Here is a 21,018-nt window from a genome sequence, read left to right as displayed (position 1 = left end):
GATTAACTGACTTTCTTTTTTTAAAAATGGTGCTTAAACAAAGAACAAATATTACATTTAAACTTTGTGCTGTTCTTTTGTTTGAATTGTCCCAAAAGATTTTCAAAAAAGAGGAGATGATGATGATGAAGCAGCCTGTTTACAACATACTATATACCAGACTGACTGCACACCGATTTCCTATGATTAAAGAAAAAGAAACATCTGGTCTTAGATACCTGACGATCAAGGTCAACGTAAGCATCATTTCCAACAGAGACTGGAGATTCTTTACTCATCAACTGCAATTAGATTACACTGGATTAGAAAAAGCAAAAGATTTATTTGTATATTAAAAGCTAAGTTTTCATTTAAAAAAAAAAAAAAGGTCAACCCTGAAATTTAAGAAAGGCTTGTTGTGCCAGTAAGACCTTAAGTGTTGCCTTCACATTTTTATGTATGGTATATAGAGAATTATAAATCTTCAGGACTCAAACAATAGAAGATATTTTCATATTCCTTTAACTGGAACATTTCCCTATATAAAAGAATGCCTGCCTACAATCCATCATGAAAGGCAGGGATGCTTTTTGCAGAATACTGGCAGCAGGAAAGATCTGCTCTGGAAATTTCACTCTCGGGCCATGTCTTCACTAGGCGACACTGTCGCGATCGATTTTCCAGAATTCCATTTAGCCGGTCTAGTAAAGACCCACTAAATCGAATTCAGAGAGTGCCCCAGTAGAGCCGGTATTCCTGCTCCTCACAAGGAGTAAAGGAAGCTGACAGGAGCATTTGCTCCTGCCAGCCTCCTACTATGGAGACTGCACAGAAACTCAACTTAAAGTACATTGACTCCAGCTACATAATGAATGTAGTTGGAGTTGTGTATCTTAATTCGACCTTTCCACGTAGTGAAGACATAGCCTAACAGTGATTCTCAACCTTCTTCATACTTTGAACACATGTAACACCAACACAAAAAAATCTGGGGTCCCTACTCAAGAGCAAATCATATCTTTCTTGGTTACAGCTTTCTAGGAAGGCTCCAGATTGGCTGGAATGCTTCTCCAAAGGAAAAATAATTAGCATATAAAAAAGTCCTCTTTCTGGATGCATGTCCAATCTGTTACAATATCAAAATGACTAGAGAGGCCTTCAAACATTAAAAAAGTACACACACAAATTCCAAACAAATCCAAACTCCGCTATGTTAAGGCAGAAATTAAGCTTGAGTACATACTAGTAATATACAGATAAAAAAATTAGTTATGTTGTAATTAACCCAAAAACAAATACGGGTTTGTACGGGTTGCTTTGGGGACTACTAGAACATACCCATTTCTGGTTTGGTTCTAATATTACATGAATAATAGGTATTAGAAATGAAGACGACTAACCAATCTAACCAGACATGAAACCAATCCTGATTCCAGTGCAAGAACGTTCTCTTCAGCATAATTCCTCAAGCTTCATCCGGCCTGGGGTTAAAAATCTCTGAACAGAGCCCATTTCCACTACATTCTATGGATGGCCATCCTGTAGTTATCCAACTCGTCATAATTTCTTCTGCTATTGAGCACTCAGTTTTCTTTTGCTTAAATGTCATCCCTTAACTTCTGGTTACATCACAATGTGCAGTAACAAATCATTCCCTGTCCTCCAGCATTCAATGCCATTCAAATATTTGAACACTTTTGCACTCCCACCCTCTGTCATGTAACCAACCTATGCCTATTTAGGCATAGCTAAAGTTCTCTACAAAGCCCTTGGCCATTTTGTTGCTCTTCACTATATTTCTTCCAGTTTATCTACAAGTTTCCGGTGAGAAGCTACTCAAACAAAATACTGCATCTATAAAGCCCAAATTCTTATGAAGAGAGACTATCAAGTCCTTGCTCTGTCTTTTGGTATTTCTGCAAAGACAAGTTAGTGGCTCTTTTCATTACCACAAACTATAGTGTTGGAACTTATATCTAATATAGTGCCTTGGTTTTTAAGTTGAATACCATTTTATAGTCTCCTTACACTATTTCTAACCTTGCTAGGCCCCTTAGTAGAACTTCTTTCTCCTCAGAAGATTGAAACCAACACTGACCCCTGTGGGGCTCACTCAGCCGTCTCCTCTCCACAGGTATAACCTATCTTAACCTTTGAACAGACCAGCCATTAGTTTCTAGTCCCACATGACAGCATTCCAAACCAAGCCAACTGGATTGTTATCAGACTTCATAAGAGCTATATAAAATGCTTTACTAAGAATTCTAGAATCAGAGCTTTAATTTCAACCCACCATTTATGATTCAGCCTCAAGAAATCTCTAATATCCCCACCCCAAAATTAACCTATTCTTTGGTAAATGAGAGATATCAAATCCATGATCTTAAAAGCACAGGTGAAGCAATCTGTGCTACAAGTTAATTTTATCAAGTTTATATTTTTATAGAAAATAACTGGCACTCTCTTTATTACTCTAATTCACCTATTTTATGCCCACCACTATGGCAAGTAGCATTACAAAAATAAATACATATAGCCATGTTAGTTGTATTTTATTAAAACCCTTACCCAATTTTAACTGGTTTCCTCATACGGGCTGAATATGAGTGTTGTCATGGATACAAGCTTAGTAACTAAGGTTATCATGTGATCGACATGCATAAATATCCTAGAAACACGCACTTGATTCTTGTTTATCATACACGACTTAATCTTTCTCTTTTATTCTATGTTTTATGATGTCATAACATGAAGATGTTTGATTCTGCTGTTGCGTTATATATAAGTTGCACACAGTTCGTTTCCTTTGTCAGACTAAGATCTCTGTTTTATGGAGATTTATTTTCAAGAGATCCAATGGTATATCTAACATCTTCTACAGCTTCTAACACAGCATGACTTTTGACATTTTCAGCCATCACTGATTATTCCATACAGCAGCCTCTATAGTTTTTACTGAAGACAAAATGAAACTTGAAAACAATGAGGCTGAAACACAGGAAAACTGAAATTTGCTATGTCTGTGAAAACAACATTTTTCAGATCAGTCCAACAACTTCCCTGCTGTGCAATCTCAGACAGATTTGAAACTGCCTCAAGTACTCTGCAATACAGGGCATGGCTCTGTTTTGATGGTGTGGTGGGCATGCATACTGGAAGGGAAAAGGAATTTGTTATGAAGTTTCTTAAGTTCAGTTATTAGGAAATGAAGGTATTTTTTGTACCAACTATTTGTTGGTAAAGAACTCTCAACCTTCCAAATGACTAATTCTATGAGGCTTGGGAAAAGAACAGCATAATTTGCCATATGCATTATGAGAGCAGAAGCAATCGCAAAGCTGTATTGTTACAGAAAGAGATTTCATGGAAAACGTTAATTTTTTGTTTGCCATGAAAAGAAAATCTGTATAAAATGTATAAAATGTGAAATTGAAAACTTTATAATAGATTTTTCATTGCTTTCAGGAGTCTTAAAATTTAAATGGTTGATATACAGGATTTCAGCTCTACTGAAATGAGCAGACTATCAAGGCACTATTTGGTTTAAATGAGATTTATAAGATGTTCAAAATGTTTCAGAATCTGCCTGAAGAAACAAAGAATTTCCATTTATTTTTAAGCTTGGGATTTTACTTAAAAATTCTGATGATCAAAGTATACAGTTGTTCAAAAGCACAGGAATTTCAAATAAAATAAATATTCATTTAAATTCATTTTCTAGTATGAAATTTTACATGTAAAATTATCATTTTGTACTGTGAAATATGCCACGATATTGTTGTGAAAAAAATACCACCTTCAGGATAGGTTATTATAGGTGACAGATGGCCATTTATGTTGTGCTATGAAACACGCTTCCATAACTAGTATTAGTAATTATATATAAATTAAGAAAACATCATCTATAAGCATTTGCATATATTTAACCTAACTGGGAAAGAACCAGACTATGCAATACAGTAGAAAGATTTATTTAACAAGTCCTTATATGTTATGAATACTTAATACAGTCTCACTGTATGGAAAGTATTTTGTAATGCTTAAGATGATGTAGGTATGGAATACCTACATTTCTCACCTGCCTACATGGCTACCATATCAGCACTTTATTTTGGTAACTCCTCCACAAACCTGAGTCACTCAAATCCCTCTGCAAAGGTCTGCCCCAAGCAGTCCACCAGATATGAAAAAATTCTGAATGTCCTCGATCAAAGGAATCCTTATACCTTTGAACTTTCTAGGACCCATGGAGGCTACCTGCTATGAGGTACAATACGAACACAATTCTGTGGCACTAACTCTTTTTCTTTGGAAGTCCATTGCCCACCCAGCTCTGCAAAGAAGTCTTCAAGGAGCTATATTTTTCTCCAAAGATGAAGAGTGCAGCTCTAAAGGTTTTCCTCGGATCTGAACTCTTTATTCTGAGAAGGATCTGAAATTTTTGAATAAGCACCTCAGAACTCTCCATTAGGTTCTGAATTTCTTAGTCATCTAAGCTCTTTGAATGACAGAGTCAAGCTGCTCCCATCTGGAAAATTACTTGGAAAGGGGCTCTTTTGATCAAGTGAGTTTCAAAGGCTCCTCCAAAGGAGAGCCCTTAGCCTATGGTGTCACCTATTTCTCAGCATAGTCCACAAATTCTGAACAAGCTTCATAGCCACTGGATAAATGCTCCATTGATCCATTAAACAATGGGCAAGATTATTAACATGGATTTTTTATTAGATTAGGAACCACATCTCCTGAATATCTACTTATTTTTTGTCCATTATAGCAGAGTGGAAAGCGCTAAGATCTGGGAACCAATAAGAGACAGACATAAAAAATCCTATCAAAACAAATGGCAGGTGTGCAGAAAGAAGGGGAGACATATACACAAAAAATACCAAAAAACATAAGCCAAGAAACCAGGAACTGACTTCCGGACAGCACTGGCTTAGGGGAGGACAGGGAATGAAAGATTTCTTTAATTTTCATTTTCAGAATGCTCAATCTGAGAAGCAAGTGTGGCCTTTCTGCACTTTTTATAGCTATACAAACAAATCTCTAAGGAGGTCTCATGTTACTAAAATGATAACATTTTTATAAAATATAGTACAGTAAATTTATTGACTACTATGAAGTCAGGTTCAGCAATAACTAAAACTAGGCTACAGCTAATAAAACAAAGTAGATTTTGCAATGCGTTTTCCTCTTTATTGTATTTGTTCATTTACTTGCCCTTTTACAAAATTCAGTAATTCAGGGAGTCTCTCAATTACTAGATGCAAATGAATGACGTGCTACAGTACTTGTTTTGCTACTTACACAACAAAGTATGGTGTGTTTTTAGGAGCCATAGGTAAGGAAAGGCAAAGGAAGGGAAGCCCAGTGTCAATATCTAGAAGTTTAATCTTCTAGACTTAAAGAAAAGTGGAAATTTGCCTGAATTCTATTACCTAAATACGGTTTACAAATATTTGTTTTCCCTAAACAAAAGAGGAAAACATTCCTTGTTCTACCTTTATAAATGCTAAATTCCACACCCCATTTATTAATTACTTCTTCCTACTGAAGTTAGCAAAACTGAGAAAGTATATCCTGGTACTGAAATGAAATGCTGAATTGTTACATCTTACGGACACTTCAGCATACCTCCTGTATCGCTGTCATGACAACATGTTGGACAGATTCCTCCATCATCATGATGGTCTGGATGTATTCTGAAAGCAAACAACATTCTGGCATGTTATTATTACACTTACACTTACGGCAGAAATACAGAACAAAGGGGTAAAAAGCCACCTCTCGCCTGCAAACTGCACAGGTGCCATGCATGGAATTTGTGCCCAGTCAGTGGCCAGACCAGACTCCATCCCAGTAAACCCAGTAGTACAGTAACAGAAAGGCATACTTTCAAGTCCCATGGCAAGGCTCAGTAAGATATTTCTGAAGGCTCATGTATACATACATATGGTGGCAGGCCAAGTGAATGATAGAGACATTTTTCCAAAAACTGTCATTTCACGATCAAGCAATGTGCTAAGTACTCAGTTGTAACACAAACAAGGTTGCAGGCCATTTGCAGTAACAAAACCTGCAAATTGTGGACAACAGGGATAATGCAGTTATTCTTTTGTAAGTGCATCATGTCTGGATACACATCTTCCTTTCTGTGCTCTTGCCAAGGGCTGGAGTAGCTGTGGAAAGGTTGTAAATTAAGGGGGCAATCCAATAACCGCTATTGTCCTGATTGATGCTGGCAATGGGCAACTGTAGCAAAATGATCAACAGTTGGGTCAAAATAATAATTTTTATCTTTAAAAGCCCACTAAAGAATTCCCACTGGAACTATCTGTTTTCCAGTTGCAGCTCCCTTTTCCCCCCTGAGCTATTCAGACAGGAAAACAAGGAGATGATTCAAGAACAGGTCCTGCCCTTTCAGGATTTTCATCCTACCTTTCAATAGTAACTTATTGTGTACCTTGTGTATCTGATGAGAGACCCTCTTCTTGTCTTTGTGCATTTTCCTCAATCTATGCCCTCTACTTTTTCTCTTCCTGGATCTCATATTTGTAAATTCTGATAGCAGCTGATTTTACAGCAAAAGGCTGCATTCCTGTTCCTATGAACTTGTAATTAAACCAGATAAGCAGCTGCAACTGAGCCTTCCCATAATAATTAATAATTAAAAGCTGGGTTCAATAATTTTCATAGGTGGAGCCATTTTTCATTTCTATTCCTGGAACCAAAAGGAAAGCCATCCTTCAGAAGCATACAAGAACCAGGTCCCCAGTTCCAGATTGCAAACTCAGGGAAACTGGTAACGCGATGGCAGCGATCATCAATGAGACAAAACAAAGTCATGACCCACAGGAGAATAAATCGTGCTTCTGACAACAATGCCAGAAACATGATTTTCCCCACCTCATTTATGCACCAACTCTGACTTCCATTAATGACGCATAATGCACATTCAAAATTGATTACCTTGCTTCTGCTCACAATTCACAGCACATCCCAAAATGAGCTGCAGCATTCTTCCAAGCTCTGCAACATCCGAGTGCTCTCCAATTAGGTTAACATCAGGAAGGGTGAAGTCATTAATCTGCTGCCCTAAAATCTGCACAAAAACACAACATATATACATAGCAACTCAGGTAGGTAAGGCAAGAAGCCAGTAGAAAGAGCTCACGTTCTTATCTTTGGCACAGTTTTCAAACCCGACCTTGAATCTCAATTTAAATAAATTGGCTAACCTCTGCCCACTTACCTTTGGACAGGACCCTATAATGCAAATTCCACCCAAATAAACTGATGCAACCACCGTTTCAGAAAGTCTAGAGAATGCTGTCTCAATTAATGAGGACTGAACAACCACGCTCACCGCTGCTGACCTGTTCTTCCAGGTTGGGAAAGGCTGGCAATCAAGCCAGCAACATGAGGAAGTTCTGAAGACAGCTGACCAACAGTGCCTGTCCATTGGACTTTTAAAAAATGAAGTTGTTTTCCACAATTCAAATACAGAATTATTCAGATACAAAAATTTGCCGTCAGACAGAATAACTTAATTGCATCTGGGAAATAAACTGCAAATCACACCAGTGTAAAACTAGAATTCCAAATATTCCAATGATATAAAGCACGTGTCTCTAGCCCTGATGCATGATAATACCTAAAAATGTAAAACTGTCACTAACCTCCTTGGTCAAGCAGTTTTATTTTCAGTCTGTGGAAACCATCTGAAATAGTGGTATAGGACAAACTGAACAGCAGAAAGGAGGCCATTAAAGAAAAAAATTGCTTGACATGGAAGCAAGGAGAAAGGAGGAAAAGTAGCTGAAGAAAAGAAAATCATACCTGACATACAATTATTGTAAGCCAACTTACAACCTAGACGCATTTACACATTAATGAGCATCAGCTGAGAGAATTAAGCAGTTCTGCTAGATTAGTAAAAAGCTTTGCAAGAGGTGAAGCTATTACTATGAAAAGTGGGGTGAGTCAAAATTTTAGCATATCAACTGCAGGTAGAAAAAACAGTCAATTTAACAGATCAAAAATGTAAACAGAGAAAAAAAAAAGAGTGACTGAAAGGAATGTGTAATTTATTTGCTAATTTTTTAATCCAAAAAACACTCAACTTTGGGGAAGATATTTACTCAAAAGTATCTAGCAAATGTATGTATAGAATACCACATGACTGTCTTACAAATCAAATTGTTTTAAAAAGATTACAACAGAAGACTGCCTTATACGCCTTGCCCAAAGAATAGGCATTAATATAACTAATACCCATGTGTACTATGGGGACCCAAATTCTTTAGCAAGGATCCTTCATTTTTCTGTCACTCAAGTGAACCAGCATGTGAATTCTATAGCAGATACATGTAAACTGAAAATGAATATTTGTATTAAGTAAAACATAAAATGAATAATATAATCAATACAGTATGGCTATTTTGATATCCAATTTTTACACTGGTCCAATCTGTAATATGCGACGAAAATGTTTATATTTCTTTGCAGAGGCTGTTTGGGAGGCTAGGTAGGACATACGTCACTTGGCGATAGAGGTTATGGGGTTGGGATTACAAAATAATCATATTAGCAAGATATTTCTGGTAAAACGGAGTTAGCCCATGGCAGGCCACCGCCTCTGTATTTACCTGTGTCTCCTTAGGTACGGGTGCTTGCAGCTCCCATTGGCCATAGATCACTATTCCCGGCCAATGGGAGCCGCCAAAGTAGTGTTGTGGTCCATGCCGCTTCCTACAGCTCCCATTGGCTGGGAACTGTGATCCCCAGCCAATGGAAGCTATAAGCACCCACACCTGCAGAGGCGCAGGTAAATAAAGTGGCAGCAGCGCACCAGAGGCTAGCCCTGGCAAACCGCCTTCATTTTATTGCCCACCTCTGCATTAGAGACTAAGGAAACTAGAGGAAGCTTAGAATTTAAAGCAATATTCTGTTGGTAAAGGAACAGCCCTGCGCAGGTCCTGATGTATTTATGATACTCCAATTAGAAAGTGCTCTTCCTTCAACATGGCTATGAAAGAAGTATCTGCCAAATGAACTGTAAAAAAAGATAATTTTGAATCCAGATTGACAAGCAAAGGTAGCGAGCAGTGTGTGTGAAGGGCATGGAAAAGGATCCATAAGGGTCTTTACACGGCAGATAACAAACAAGTCCCTAGAAAAGTGTATGTTTGTCTTTCTGATAGATTCGTGCTGAGCAACTTACAGACCTTGACATGTTTGCTGAAAAACATGTTTGCTCAATTCCTTTCCTTCTGAGACTTTAATGTAAGCATACCTAGAACTTTTGAAAATTAGCCTATTTATTAAGTTTCAATTTGGGAGTCTTTAGGCCCCCATTTCTGAAGCTCCCCTCTCCCCTCCAAGTCTTAGCAAATGTATTCTCTTCCTCTTTTCCAAAATAGTAACGTGTTGAGAGAAAACAAGTGCTTGGAGTATGAAATCTCTCTGATATGCCCCATTTGTGCCCATTTCTCTGCATTCTTAATACACCAGCTACCTCAGCACATAGCAGGGAATACATATCTTATCCCTCCCACGCAGTGCAGTCTTGGAGACAAGTAGCACAAGAGCTTCTCTGTAGAAGCTTCCATAGTACAGCTGTAACAGTCTGAAATTAAAACTTTTAATGAACTTTTCTCTCTCTGCCTCAACTGACTATTTTCCTCTCACACACATACACACAATCCAAGAGAGAGAGTTTTCACTAGGCGTAGAAGAAAACATCAGACAGACAAGCTTTAATTTGTATGCATTTAACTCCAATACAGAGTCACCAGGCACCTACTATTTTCACGTCAAGATGCTTAAGAGTATTAGTGGTTTTATTTTCAACACAGTTTGGAAGCTGGGTTTGCTCCTTAATGGAATACTTGATGAAGGATGGCAATAAAGCTTTGGAGAGGTCTAGTACTCAAGGACAGCCCATGCTAAGTTCATTTATTTTGGTAAGACAGGGTTGAAGAGTATGGAAGGGCAGATAAAATACAGAATGGCTACTTAGAAAAATGAACAATTCCATTGCATGAGATAAGGGTCAGATTTTTTTCAAAGAGCTCAGCTCCACTGGGAGCTATTGAGTGCTGAGCACCTGTAATATATCTGGACCTAATGCTCAACAAATCAATATTCAGTAACACGTTCAACGCGCATAATGAAAACATTCAGTAGAAAGAAAGGTTTGTACAGAGCACTGGGAAATAGTTCTTACCTCATGATTATAATCCAATATTCCTTTTAAAATTTTCTTCAGATTGCTTATCTGTTTGATGGAAGAGGGAAAAGAGAAATTAAATATATAAAGCTACTGAATTTAAGATACAGTAGAACTTCTAATTTTACAAACTAATTGAGGACTGGAATTTATAAAATTGAAATGTTCAAAAAAATTGTACACCTCAAAATTATGGCAGGTACAGTGCATGTTACAGTATCATGCACTGAATCGTCCTTTTTGTTTTTTAAACCACTGCAGAGATAATTCCGATCCATTGAAGAGACTGTAGTGTGAAGATATGGCAACTTGTTCATTGACATCACTTTCATTATGTGATTTTTTTTCCCCTGCCTTTCCAGAAAAGTGGTTTATATAACTGGTCATTTGCAAGGCTGGTGTTAGTAAAATCAAAGTTCTACTGCAGCATGTAAATATATAAAAACAAATGTGGGGTACACAAAGCAGGCCAAAATAAATCACAAGTAATATTGAAAGCAGAACCACATACACAAATGTAAGTCTAGTTGAATTTCTAGTGAAAAGTATCTTCCCAGAATCAATAATTCATTATGATCATAAAAATACTATATAAGATTGTCCCATACTGTGGGCCTGATCCAAAGCCCGTGCCAGTCAATGAAGCACAATGAAGCGAATGAGAACAATTCCTACTCACTGGCATGAGCTTTGACTCAGGCCACAGTGAAAAATGTCTAGGCGAGGGCTGTTCAAACCAGTGTCATGAAAGTGACAGGTATGGGCTGGGGCTCCGAACTGAGAGGGTGAACTATTTCCTGATCATGGTAAATGGGAGAAGGGAAGGCTCTGGGCTGGTCAGAGGGAAAGAGAACAGCTCAGCGAGGAAAGAAGAGGAGCAGATCCTCACTAAAGGTTGTGCTGACCGGGGGCGGGGGGGGGGGGGGGAGGAGTTGCCATTACTGAGAATTTAGACAGCAGAGTTAGTGCCAAGTGCACTGGGGGCTGCTCCGCGTGAGATCCCACTTAATAGGTTAACTGATTAAACAGGATTTTACATCCCTACTTGGTACGGGGCCAGAAATTAATGCTATGTCACTGGCCCTGTATGAGTTTCTGCCCAATTCCCAGGAGGAGACAGAAGGCAAATGCTCTTTTCTCAGGCCTCTGAGCTTTTCCTTCTCTAAGCAACCATGTCTCATTTGGTGTTCTGGTCTACCTTGTTTCCAAGCGGAGGATACATCACAGGCCTTTGGTGCTGGAGTAGCCACCGGTGACAAGCTGACATTGGGCTGTCATGGATGAATTAGCCTTATGCGTTGCATCCCAGCTCACAAGAGCACTGACTGGGCTTGGAGGTACAAGGTCTCTTTGTGCAGCCTGACACCTATTCCTTTGGGTCTGCAGTGCCCCTCACTGACCACTCCAAAAGAAATAGTTTTAGCCTAGTGTCTCCCTATTTTCTCATTCTTGATGAGAAAAACTGGCAGTCCAATGGCTTTCACCGAAACAGAATAGACCACGGACACCTGCATCTGTGAGGAGAGTATGTTATTTGTGAGATGGACAGGGTTTGGAGCCACCATGGTAATGGTTGTGGGTGAAAAGTACCCAATAACAACTCATGTTTGGGGGCGATAGGGAGGAGTTCTGCAATAAAATTACAAGAATTTCCTGAAGAGAATTAACCCTAGTTACCTACCTATGGTATTTCCTCTCTTTCCTTGTTGCTGGAGAAGGGTGCAGCAGATATATACAGCCCAGATCTGTCTCGCTAGCACAGGCAGTATGAGAGAACTGAAGGATGGTTCTAGCCACTCTGCTGAGCTTTACGCCCTTATGGGAGCAGGGACAAGGACCAACAGGGTGCAGGCATGGCCTGATGGTTACTGCAGCTCAAAGATTCCGCTCCCACACACGAGGGCCACGCACATACAGAGTGGGATCCATAGTGACACACACTTGAAGAACAAGAAATACTATGTCCTACAAGTGAGGTGTGGAGTAGTGGGGGTGCTGTCTGCTCTATTCCGGTGTCCCTCTGCACTGTGATGTAGTGTCAGTATCTTGCTGGTTGGTGTGCTTGGGTTGTGGGCTGTGAATGACCCCAACTGGCCTCTGCCTGTGAGCACTCACTTCCCTAGTTCCCACATTGCTCCAACTCATCTGACTGATTGGGTCTTTGTCTACGGGACAAAGCCCTGCTGGTGGGCTGCCTAAGTCCCGTAGACAAAGACCCAACCGGTCAGACGAGTTGGGGGCAGTGAGGGAACTAGGGAAGTGAGTGTTCGGGGGAAGGGTCAGTCTGGGGCTGGAACCATGAGGGAGACAGACTGAGGTTGCTGGGGCTGTGGGCTAGGGATGATGGACCCTAACCCAAGGGATCTGAAACACCCTGGCCCTGAATCCTGTAAACACACCACGTCTATGCTGTGCTGTATCCTGGAGGAGCAATATAACCTCGCTATTCTACTGCTGGCAGAATCTATTCTTGCTGCTACGGGGGTGCAGGATCAGCGAGAGAGCAAGGCAGGCCTGGGCGTGGATTTAACACCTTCTGGAGCTCTCGGGGACGTTTTGGTCAAATCTCTAAATATACCGTACTTAAACCGCATTCCTTACTTTCTATATCTGTTGTAGCTTCTAGATGATCTCAACCCTGGGAGGCCCCTCCACTCTGCCAAAAAAAGAACTAACTCACTCCCATCTCGATTTTACTAACTACGAGGGCTCTGGCTCTGACTCCATGACAGAAGCACCCTCAGTACCTCACCAAGTAAGACTGGCCAGAACTCCAACCAAAGACAACTTTGCATCTGTCCCCTGGAAGAGGTTAATCCTGTTTTGATCCTTCCCATTTGGCCAGGATGTAGATATAAAACTGTTGATGAGAAACTGGTGTATGTCGGCAGCTAGGTTTCCCCAGCCAGTGCACCAGCCATAGCCACTCACAGATATCATGGATTTGTAAAAGATACTATGCAGGGGAGTGGAAAAAACCCTGCACATATGTTAGAACAATGGGAAAGAATTATAAACACACTTTATATATAATCTAGTAAAGAGTACACTAATCAGTGCCACGTATCATTTGTATTCCATCAAGACCCTGTAAAATAACGCAGAGAAAATGTAGCACTCATTGTAGTGATGTTAAGAGCAAAGTAGTTGGCCAACAACAAACTTAGCCAACATAGAGAATTCTGAAAGCCATTCAGTTCAATCACTCTCCATTGGCTATACAATGAAACAGGCCCTTCATCCAAAAATAGCACACAAATGTGAGCCATGAATTCAAAATGGAGGAGGAGATGGTCCAACTGTTCTAATCATACCCTCCCATTTTCCAATTCCAGTAAAGCAAACAAGTTCTAAATTGTAACCACCTACATACACAGATCTAAAACCACATGGGATAGGCGCCTAGGTGTTATGACTATAAAATCTCAAAGCAGACAAGCAAAGATGCTGTCCACTTGGATGTTTCAGATCATAATCAGCCTAAAATGAGAAATAGGAGAGACCATAGAGCAAACTGAAGGTATTCCAAACTCTCTAATGATGTCAGACTGAACAAAGAATTGTCATTAATTCCTCAATCCTAACCCACCTCCCACACCTTCTAAGGTGTCAAAATGTCCAACAATTTCCTACCCAACTGCCGAAGCATACAGGTCCCCCGAACCTCTGTAAAAAAAACCCTGTTTATAGCAGTTATAAATTGTCATTACAAAAATCTGCAGCAAATTTAACATTTATAGGAAAGGTAAATCACTTGATTTTAATATCAAATCAAACATGATTGGGAATGATTGTATTGTTCATTTTCATGTCTGATTCATTGAACACCTCCAGTTTTGAATTTACCTGAGGCTGCCGCAGAATTTCCAGCCTGCTGCACCAAAGTGCCACAGAAACCAATGGCCATGCTGCAGAATTAAGTCCAGTTTACCGCAGAGTACACGGGGACCTTGAATGTTTCCCAAAAGTGACAAAGAAATAAAATGAAAAATACTATCCTTTTCCCCATCGGCGAATCAAGATCCCCTAATTGAAAACAAAGCGATTGCCTTCCTTCCATATCATCCCCAACGCAGACTATACCCCTTTTGGTGTAAGAGATCGCTACCAAGATTAGGGCACCTAAGTTAACTGAAAAGACACCCAACATCTGATTCCTGTGATGTAACCTTTCCCCCTCCACAACAAGCAATAACTTGATATACCTCACTCACGTGTTTGCTGTAACGCCAGTGTATAACAGACCCAATCATAAGACCCACCATAATAAAACTAACTCCAACTTCAACTGGTCTAACATCTAACACTATAAAGCAGTATCGATACAACAATCATCTCATACAGGTTATTAGTTTTTCATCTAAATGTCGTTAGCCTTGAAGGTCTTGCAAAGTTTTCCAAATGCCATAACAGCTAGTCTGATACTTCTTTCCATGTCAGCTACACAATTCCCATTTCTTGATACCAGTCCTCTAAGGTACATCATTTTTTCCATATGTTTCAGTTCTTTGCATATGATCTTTATCTCTTCCCCTTGACTTTCAGTTGCCATTCAGTCTGAATGTTCTATTGTCCACATCTACCTTTTCAGTTATTCCCTGTAAATCCTCCTCTGTCAATGCTCTGAAGTCAATAAAATCCTTGACTATCCTCACACATAGCATGAGTTTGCTGGTTCCATCTGTCCATGCTAGATTCATTATTGCTTTCAGCAGTCAGCTGAACAAGTCTGACAATAGTGTGCATCCCTGTCTCAGCTCTACAGTCATCCAGTATCTTTCCATTTACTCGCACTTCGCCCATAGACTTGCTGTAGACGTTTCTATCCGCTCAATCAATTTCTCAAGGATGCCACACGTCCTCAAGACTTGCCAAAACCATTTTTGTCTAATTATATCTAAAGTCTGTTTGAGGTCTATACAGTTATTGTAGTAGGTTTCAGTTGTATTCTACATAGTTCTTCAATTAACAGCTCATGTGGTAGTAGCCTATTTTTAGAAGTTCCCATATAGATCAGACCACAATCATATGGGCTCACTGCAAATGTCAGTGGCACTCTCATGATTGAACTGACATACTGGCTTTGCTCATTTTCCATGCTTAACCCACCATCTGCCTGGTTGGGGCAAAGAGGTGATCTGAGCTCACGCAGAATGAGCTGTCACAGTCCCAGGAGAGGGGAAGTTAAAGTGTTAATAGCATTCTAGTACAGCAACTTCCCAAAGGGTCATGAAGTGGTATAAAAACTACTCTATAGCAAGAAAAAAATTGCTATAGAGTAGCAAGTAGTATCCAGGTTTGGTTGGTTGAATTATAAAACTAAACGGTTTATATCCTAATTTAATAGACTGTTTCATTTTGCTTCAAACGGAGAGCCATCCATCTTCAAAGACATCCTCCCTTTGCACAAGACATCCAACGATCTATTTTAATGGTAGAAAATCTAACAAACTATCATTATAAGGTTGGACCATGTTACTCAATATTTAAAGGAAATAAACTACGTTTTTAACAAATGCTGCAGTCTGATTGCCCAGGCAAATATCAAAGACAAAAAGCTTGGGATCTGATAGGAGATAATTGGGAACATATTGTTCAACCTTTCCCCAAAATTTATTAATTTCTGAACAATACCATACTGAATGAGAAAAACAGGAAGTGACCCAATTTTTTCTTCTCATCCCCTCTACAGTGTCAATAATATTATGTACAGTCATAAAAATATGTTGAAAACACGTACAGTCTCAAAACACTATGTACAGCAATGGGATCAACCACTTTTCAAAGTGCATGACCAGGCCTCTTCAGTTCATGATATTCCTATATCTTCTGACCACAGGAACATTGTAGTTTAGGGAAGTTGCAATGATTGGCATTCTGCTTCCAAAATGTTTTTTTAATAGAAAAATCTCTGTTCTGCATGCAATCTAAAATATAATTATGCAAAGTGGATTGCTTTTGCACTAAGCAAGGCAAGAGATAATTATCTTTTCAGTTTTAGAGATTTTTACAAAAAATATTTCTTACACTAAAATTGGTAAGGCGAGGCTATTTGTTACCAATAGAAAAGATGGATTACTAATGACTGTGATTATCCAAAATTTATAAGAACGTAATTTATTTAATTCCTCATTGGAAATGGCACCAACAATAGGAGGATATCGGGGGGGAAGGTGAAACTCTACCTTGGAAAGGACCCTAGTAACCTTCATATTCCTCATTTTTATATGAATGTGATCTTGCATACAAAGCATGCCTTGTAAGGTATCCGGGAAAAGGTTATGATCTGCTGAAAGTCATTTATCTGTCTGTATATGTATATCATCAATGCGTATGAAATTATGTGAATGTGTTCTATAGTTGTCACTAAAGCATATTGTAAGTTAGTGAATCAGCTAGCTATTAGCTTCCCAGAGAATAGCAAGGAGAATAGTCAAAGCCCTGGTGGAGTTTCAACAGTCATTTTTCAGCAAGGGAGCTACAGTGCAATGACTCGCTTGCATGAGGCCATGCCAGGGGAACTGCTCAGTTTTGCCTGGAAGCTCAGCAATGCCTCCAGACATGCCTGGACTTGGGCTTCCCAAGCACATGGAATAAAAACTAAACACAGGGTGAGCCCAGGGTATCTTACTCTCAGAGATTCGTGAGCAGCTCTGGGAGAACTCACTATGGCTGAGCGTTGGGCTTGACACGCAGCTGAACTGAGAGATGACAGCCACAGGAGGGTTTACTACTGGTCACCCGCAAAGCATTACGAAACACAACCCAAGCTGGAGAGACTTAAAAGGACACAGCAGTCCCACTGTCCCAGCCTGAACCCAGGAGAATCCAGTCAAGGGTGCATCATGAAAACAAGATCAGTTGCACGGTTATTCTACCTCATCTATTCCCCATCCTTGGATCCATTCGCTGATTTGTACTTTGAGTGCAAGCCCTGGAGACAGGGAATGGAGCTCTGTCTCATGCCTGACAAACAGCAAGAATATTGTGCTGTTCGCTATGACAAAGCCTTGCTGGGATGGTACACACCATGCTAATCCAGTAATCAATTTTTTCACTCCGATCATTAAAATCATCAGGGAAACACCACTGACATCTGAAATCTGGACGAAAGCCATCCAAGCACACATTCTGACGATATCCCCACTTATCACGTTTCAAATTACTAATATATACAGAGCTGAAGACTAAGCCTACTGGAACTGTGTGGTCAGATATGCCTACTCCTTACAGCAAGGATCCCTGCAAATGTCAAGACTACAAAGAAAGACTTAAATATTTTGTTGATGCCATTTACTGTTTTTTATGAAGCTCTTAAAGGTTGCATTGTTTGGGGGATTTTTTGTTTGTTTGTTTCTTTTAGAGCATTTCTTGCATGGAAAATATTAGCTCTTAACTTTCTTAAGTGAAGGACTGAAAAACTACTAAGAATAATGAGCTCAACAAACAAATCTCAGCTACTGCTGCCCTAATCTTCATTTAGGAGGGGAAGAGATAACCAGGGATTCTTTAAACTTATTTTTAGGGGAGAGGGGGAGACAAGGGAGGAATGAAGGGAGTGTTCGCATCACATTCAAGCTCCTGTCAAACTGACAGGAGACTGTTCCCTTCCTCCAATATAAACAGAGATGCAAAAGCTGCAGCTGCACTTTCAGCCTGTTGTGATGCTATGTGATGTCAAACAAGCACTGAGCTCTCAACATCTGGCTGTGTTCTTCCTTGTCTGTGGAGGTCAAAAAGTACTTATTACACCTATGCAATCTATTGACTTGAGGATTTATAAAAGTGTAACTAAAGATGTTATTACAAGGTGACTGAGTTGCACAAGTGGCTCGGGAACTAGACCGGGGTGGGCAAGATGTAGCCTGCCTGTGGCCTGCCCCACCGGGACCCTCAGACACAGAGCAGCCCCACATCACTTTAAGTAGCCGGATGATCCCTATGGCTCTCAGTTCCGGCCAATAGGAGCTGAGAAATTGTGCTGTGGACAGGGGGAGCAAAGTGCTTTTGCCCGCCCTCCCTTCCCCCCACCCCCACCACACAGAGCAGAGAGCCACAGGGAGCAGCCAGATGCTTTGAGTGGTCTGGGGCTACTAGCAGGCGGGGTCCTGCAGGGTTGCTGGCCAGGAGCCGCTTAGGAAAGTGCCTCCCAGCCAGAGCCTGCTTCTGGCACCCCATCTCCTCCCTGCATCCCAACTCCCTGCCCCAGGTCACTACCCAAACCCTCTGCACACAACCACAGATCACAACTCCCTCCCAGACCCTGTACCCTCTTCTACTTCCCTCCCTCAAGGCCAGACACCTCTCCTGCACTCATATCCCCTCCCAGATCCTGCACCCTAATCCCCTGCCCCAGATGACAATCCCTTCTTTTACCCAAACTCCCTTTCAGACCCCACACCCTCTCCTTCACCCCAGTTCCCTACCTCAAGCTCCCTTCTGCACCCAACCTCCGTCCCCTCAACAGAAAAGTATGGCCCTTAGCCTCTTAGAGTTCCCTCCCCCATCAAAAATTATTGCCCACCACTGAACTAGACATTAGTTAATTAATCTGATGATTATGCACAAACCCAAACCAGAATTGTTTGCTCTTCCACAGCTGAGCTGACACTGAAGTAAAGAATAGTTTCATTTTACCTTTTTCTCTATAGTAAACAGATATGACTGAATATACATAAAAAGCAGAGTAGTAAGATGTCATTTTTCCAGTGCCTTTTTTGAACTGCACTTCAGATTTTTTGGGTAATTTAGTTGTGCATTTCCATACTTAATTTAAAAAAATAAATGTTACCTTCATTCAAATTTCCTACCTGTTGAAATGTTCTTAAAAGCCTTCCAAGTTCTTTTAGAGTTCATTTTTCTGGTAAGTTCTCTCATAGAGTAGTGAAATGGGTGTACATCATTAACTTGGGTTTTGACATTGAATTAAACTGTACAAGAGCTAAGACTTTAGATACGGAAGAGTCCTTAATTGCATTTATAATAGTTTATTTGATATCTTCTACTGTAAACTAATATTTTAACTTAGAAATAAGTTAATATTGAAAAAATATTCAGAACTAAAATACTGATTTTAGAAAAGAAAACAAGAAGAAAATACCTTTAGCCTCCAATTGTCTCCTACTTCGGTTTTGATTCTGTTTAACCAGTTTTCATCAAAGTATGCTGGGTCTCTGAAAATAAATCAAATTAGCATATCCGTTACAAAAACCAATTTCTAGTACTAATAAGATAGAGATTCCAGATGAACCGTACACTGATGCTCATTTAAATGCACACATACACAAACGGTTATTAGTAGTGGCTATCTAATAATTTATATCACACATCACAGTGTTATCCAGATGTTTCCAATACTTACCTAGTATTTATGAGGTGACTATAATACTAACCCCACTGCACCTAAACTGTGGGGAGGACAGGCATTATCTGGCTTATTGTAAAAGGCGAGTGCCCCTTTGAGTGGCAGAGAGCCAGTGAGTGACTGTCGGCTGCAGTGGCAGACCAGATTAGCATGGGGATGATCACAGAGCTGGAAGAGACCTCTAAAGGTCATCAAGTCCAGCCTCCTGCTCTAGGCAAGACGAATCCCAACCTCCCGCCAGAGACCAGAATAGAAGAGGGTCTCCATAGGTCCATGCCAGTGCAGGAAAAGCCCTCTTTCACCTGGACCAGGCAGAGCAGCACTCACTCACCATCCCAAATACTGGGTTTTATCAGGCTCCACTGAGGGACCTGCTCTACTTGCTGCTTTCACAGGGGGTGAAGGAATTTCTTCTTCATCGCCAGATTGGCCAACATGAAGTGGTGAGTTTTTCACCTTCCCCACAGCAAGTCTGGAGGGAAATGGGAATTAGGCTATGTCACTCTTTGGCTACATCTACACTGGCACCCTTTTCCGGAAATGCTTAAAACGGAACAGTTTTCCGTTATACGTATTTCCGGAAAAAGCGCGTCTACATTGGCAGGATGCTTTTCCGGAAAAGCACTTTTTCCAGAAAAGCGTCCGTGGCCAATGTAGATGCGCTTTTCCGGAAAAAAGCCCCAGTCGTCATTTTCACGATCGGGACTTTTTTGCGGAAAAGACTACTGTGCTGTCTACACTGGCCCTTTTCCGGAACAGTTTTTCCGGAAAAGGACTTTTGCCCGAACGGGAGCAGCATAGTTTTTCCCGGAAAAACACTGACAATTTTACAGTAGATTGTCATTGCTTTTCCGGAAAAGCAAGCGGCCAGTGTAGACAGCTAGCAAGTTATTCCGGAAAAGCGGCTGCTTTTCCGGAATAAGTGGTCCAGTGTAGACACAGCCTTTATGTAACCATAGGGCGGCAGTCCAGTGTAGGTATTCCATAGCAAAGGGATACAGCGATCAGATAAAATGGATTGACAATATATTTAAAGGAGGTACTCTTTAAAGGAGCAGAACAAGAAGGGAAGTGATGGTTCAGGTATCCTATGGCTGTTATGGCAGGAAGCCAACCCCTTTCCTCTTTGTTACCCTCCCCCCTGTAACCTTATTCGAGGAGGAGGGATAGTGAAGTCCCAGAAGTGGGTTGGCTGGGGACAAGGATGGGTAAGCCCCTCATGTGTATATTAAAACGATGACCTGCATTGTACACTTGTACCTGTTGGGGACTTCCAGATATTTGAGAATAAAGTTGTACCCTAATTAAACCACATCCAGTGTTTCCTGTCCTTCTTCCAGCATAGCCAGACAAAGCATCCAATCCACCTGTACCATGATCTGCAAAGGGGAAATTTTCTTTCCCATCCCCACCAGGAAAGTACCTGATAACTGGAATCATGAAG

General features: G+C 40.4%; 1 protein-coding gene across 3 annotated transcripts in view; it reads right to left on the bottom strand.

Annotated features, from left to right (window-relative positions):
* Positions 1 to 21,018, bottom strand: part of HOOK3 (hook microtubule tethering protein 3) — a 95,092-nt gene that overhangs the window by 48,148 nt on the left and 25,926 nt on the right. For all 3 annotated transcript variants that reach the window (XM_075931325.2, XM_075931327.2, XM_075931326.2), the window contains 5 exons: positions 19,311 to 19,383; positions 10,208 to 10,258; positions 6,949 to 7,081; positions 5,614 to 5,681; positions 219 to 281 (listed from right to left, as the gene is read on the bottom strand). In XM_075931325.2, coding sequence (XP_075787440.1) covers positions 219 to 281; positions 5,614 to 5,681; positions 6,949 to 7,081; positions 10,208 to 10,258; positions 19,311 to 19,383 — 388 coding nt within the window. The remainder of the gene's footprint in view (positions 1 to 218; positions 282 to 5,613; positions 5,682 to 6,948; positions 7,082 to 10,207; positions 10,259 to 19,310; positions 19,384 to 21,018) is intronic.

Source organism: Pelodiscus sinensis, chromosome 6, assembly GCF_052426305.1.
Source record: "Pelodiscus sinensis isolate ZL-2025 chromosome 6, ASM5242630v1, whole genome shotgun sequence".
Lineage (NCBI taxonomy): Eukaryota > Metazoa > Chordata > Testudines > Trionychidae > Pelodiscus > Pelodiscus sinensis.
The sequence above is the reverse complement of the archived record's forward strand: the minus strand, read 5'-3'. Positions and strand labels throughout refer to the sequence as shown.